At 34.0% G+C, this 3,933-nt stretch overlaps 1 protein-coding gene across 3 annotated transcripts in view; it reads right to left on the bottom strand.

The window, feature by feature from the left end:
- The window catches only part of CEP290 (centrosomal protein 290kDa), a 116,263-nt gene that overhangs the window by 98,737 nt on the left and 13,593 nt on the right, over positions 1-3,933 (bottom strand). For all 3 annotated transcript variants that reach the window (XM_014544593.1, XM_014544591.1, XM_014544592.1), the window contains 3 exons: positions 2,834-2,887; positions 1,936-2,088; positions 1,357-1,539 (listed from right to left, as the gene is read on the bottom strand). In XM_014544593.1, the coding sequence (XP_014400079.1) occupies positions 1,357-1,539; positions 1,936-2,088; positions 2,834-2,887 (390 nt within the window). The remainder of the gene's footprint in view (positions 1-1,356; positions 1,540-1,935; positions 2,089-2,833; positions 2,888-3,933) is intronic.

Below are 3,933 nucleotides of genomic sequence, written 5' to 3' on the forward strand. Positions count from 1 at the left end.
TGCCAGCCTGCATGCCCTCAACTGCCCTCCCCTGCTCACCTGATTGCCCCCAAATACCCCCCTGTGCCAACCTGATCGCCCCTAACCGCCTCAGCCTTGGCCCCGCCACCATGGCTTTGTCCAGAAGGACATCCAGAAGGTCTCCTGGAAGGTCTCCCTGTCTAATTAGCATATTACCCTTTTATTAGTATAGATTATTGGAGCAGTTATCTAGTTAGAGTTGACATTTAATGGTTACTGCATCTTTAGAGTTGTATAATTATTTTTCATTACTAGAAAATTATATTTTTACGTATTATTATATTTTCTTAAATAAAGTTTAAACCCATGTGTGAACAACATATTGGTTTCTTTGATTTTTATTGTATATTTATGATGTAAAATTAAACTTTATGTTTCACAGTACTCCTAAGAGTCTTTGTAGAAAATTCCCATAATTATTAGCTTTGTAGGACTACTATCTACACCAGTGGTTCTCAACCTTCTGGTCCTTTAAATACAGTTCCTCATGTTGTGACCCAACCATAAAACTATTTTCGTTGCTACTTCATAACTATAATGTTGCTACTGTTATGAATCGTAATGTAAATATCTAATATGCAGGATGGTCTTAGGCAACCCCTGTGAAAGGGTCATTTGACCGCCAAAGGGGTCGCAACACACAGGTTGAGAACCGCTGATCTACACATTTGTTACATATCACCTATACGTCCTACATGGCAAGAATTATGAGGTACATGTAAGAAAATTAGAGAACTAGATATGGATAAACTAGAGGCCTGGTGCATGAAATTCTGTATGGGTAGGGTCCCTAAGCCTGGCCGGCGCTGATCGGGCCCTTCCGGCTGCCGAACAGGGCCTTCCTTCCAGCTGCCGGCTGGGGCCTCCCTTCCCCAGCTGCCGGCTGCTGACTAGGGCATCCCTTCGTTTCGTGCCACCTCCTGGTGGTCAGTGCATGTCATAGCAAGCGACTGAACTCCCAGTCCCAAGGGGACACTTTGCATATTAGCCTTTTATATACAGTGGGGCCTTGCCTTAACGAGTGTCCCGACTAACGAGTTTTTTGAGATACCAGCTGTCTCTCGGCCGATTTTTTGCATTGAGTTGACAGAATAATTTGAGTTAATGAGCTCCTTAATGAGCTCGGTCTCGGAACGAATTAAACTCGTAAGTCAAGGCCCCACTGTATAAAGAAGATGTATCAGCAAGGCAACGTATTACAGTATAAAATGACATACTGCAGCATAAAACAAAAATTCATATCCTAGAACGTTAAAGTACTATCTAGTTTCAAATAATTAGTAACAAGGCATTATGAGGTCTGCAAAAATAAGTTAGTTCAACAGAAATTCTTACTTGAAGCTGATAATGCTCATTTTCTTTTTTTAATTGGTCCATTATATTATCTGTCTGATGCACAATAGCTTTCATTCTATTATATTCATCAGTCATCTTCTCCATTTCCTGTACAGACTCTTCTAGATTTTTTCTCATTTCTTGATTCTGAACTTCAATTTTCTCATTAGCTTCTGTTAAAGTCTAAGAAAGTTAAAGACATTCTGATTAAAAACAATTTAAGAAACTGAAATTTAAGCTAAATTAAAATTAAATGGCATCATAAGTATCTGCTGGAGAAAAGAGAATTCTTCATAGATCTTTAGTATCAACTGTTGTTGACCAATTAAATCAAATTAATATCAAGAACACTTTACCTAAGGATCTTACTTCTTCGTAAACAATGCCCAAGATAGGCATATAAAAAGAATGACTTGCAAGATTTGCACCTTCCAAGATACAATTTATTTCATGTTTTACAAATACACCGTTATAGATTTATACTAAAGAATTTAAATGTAGGGCTAAATAGTTTTATACTATAATGAAATTAAAGTTTTATAAGAAGCACTGCCTTAAACTGACTTCTATCCATTTTACCTGAATTTCATCCAAATATTGAACAAGTTCATAGTTTTTTTTAGACAATTGTGATCGATAGTCACTGTCTTCTCCTCTTCTTGATAACAGTGTTTCTTTTTGTGAATCTATTTGTTTCTGATAGTCAATAACATCTTGACGAAGCTGTTCATTCTGAAGGTAGACCAAATACAAAATTCTATTAAGAAACTATCCAGAAAAAGAAAATTTTATCCTCTAAAAAGTGACCTCAAAACATATCTTTAAAATCCCCAGATTTCACCACCCTAAAGCCTCACCTTTTTCTTTAGATGTTTGTTCTCCAGAAAAGGACAGGAAAGAGTAATTAGAAATGAGAAAGGCAATATAATTAAAAATGATAATCAGAAATTAAAAAAAAAATAAAGAGAAATTCTAAAAGGATGAGATATTATTTTGGATAAACAAAGAAAGCAAGAATATTAATTATCAACAAAAACAACATCTTGATTGTGTTAAAAAGATAAAAATTCTTATCAAGATAAAGAATGTACAAACATTATTTGGCTCAGAAAAACCAAATAATAATTAGAACTGACAAGATTTCATCAACAAAAATCTTAAAAGGATGCTGGATAAATATAAGAAATAAGACAGAAATCCAGTCATATATTCAGTTAGGAAACTAACAAAGAATAGTTTATACAACAGGAAGCAAGATTTATCCAAATAGGCGTAAGAGATGAATGTAGTACTTAATGGCCTCACCTCTAGATTCATTTTCTATTTCCCTGACACAAAGTCATGTCATAAAATCAGCCAGTTTGAAAACATCACTTACTTAGATGATTTCAGTTCTGGTTACAGCATAAATTTTTTAAAAAATTTTTAAAAGTATCTTTGTTGAAACACCACAGATACTAAAATTTTTTTTACCAACCTCTCTTCTTAATTTGCTGTTTTCATTTTCTGCTTCCTCATTTCGAAGAGCCAACTAAAAGAGCAAATGAATAAATAAAATTCAGCAGTAATTTAATATGCCAGATTTTCATTTAATCAATTTAAATTTTAAATCCTCTCCAATAAAGGAAAGTATATTTAATTACTAAGGACTTTATATCAACCCAAGACATAAATAATAAGACAAAATTTTTGAAAACTAAGAATTAGGAAGTAAAACAGGTTGAGTTCAAAAATTATAAAAATAAAAAGGCAAAAAAATTCTAACCAAGGATACAGAAAGCAAAAAATATTATTCCTTCCTCTGCCCATATATCCTAATAATGAATAGTGTTCTGTCCAAGCTCTTTATCATTTCACAGTTGTACTATGTCAGGGCTAGAATACTCTTTGCTCCCAGTGAACATTAAATTATTTATAAATATAAGGTAATAAAACATAATGGTTAAAAATAAGAAATTTGAAATCAGACTGGCCTAGGTTTATATACCTTGTTCAACAATTTCTAATAAAGTGTGAACAAGTCATTTAACATCTCTGAAATTCAGTTTTCTCATCTCATATATTGACATAGAATTAAGTATGATGCATATAAAGTCCTTAGCACAATATTCAATGCATGGAATATCAAAAAATTTTGAAGTGTTGTTCTCTTCTCCACATGTAAATGATTTCATTTGTGACTCTTTTCTTTAGTTTCTCTAAACAGGCACTTATTATTACCACTATTGTGGATTTTTTTCACCTATGGTCAAATCCTATCTCTCTTATGACCTTTCACTTTTCTGCTTTTCCTCCTTATCTCAAGAAGAAGACAGAATCACAATGTGTGCCAACTATAATACATTTAAAAGTCTGTAATACATAACTAATCACAATATGAGATCCTTGATTGAACCTTGGATAGTGGGCAGGGAGACTATGATGGGCATTACTGAGTCAATTGATAAAATCTACACTAATAAAAGAGAAACATGGTAATTGGCGTACGACCACTACCCTTCCCATTGGCTAATCAGCATATCCTTATGCAAATTAACTGTCAGCCAAGATGGCGGCCGGCAGCCAGGCAGCTGGAAG

Source organism: Myotis brandtii, unplaced genomic scaffold (assembly GCF_000412655.1).
Source record: "Myotis brandtii unplaced genomic scaffold, ASM41265v1 scaffold371, whole genome shotgun sequence".
In the NCBI taxonomy this organism is placed as follows: domain Eukaryota; kingdom Metazoa; phylum Chordata; class Mammalia; order Chiroptera; family Vespertilionidae; genus Myotis; species Myotis brandtii.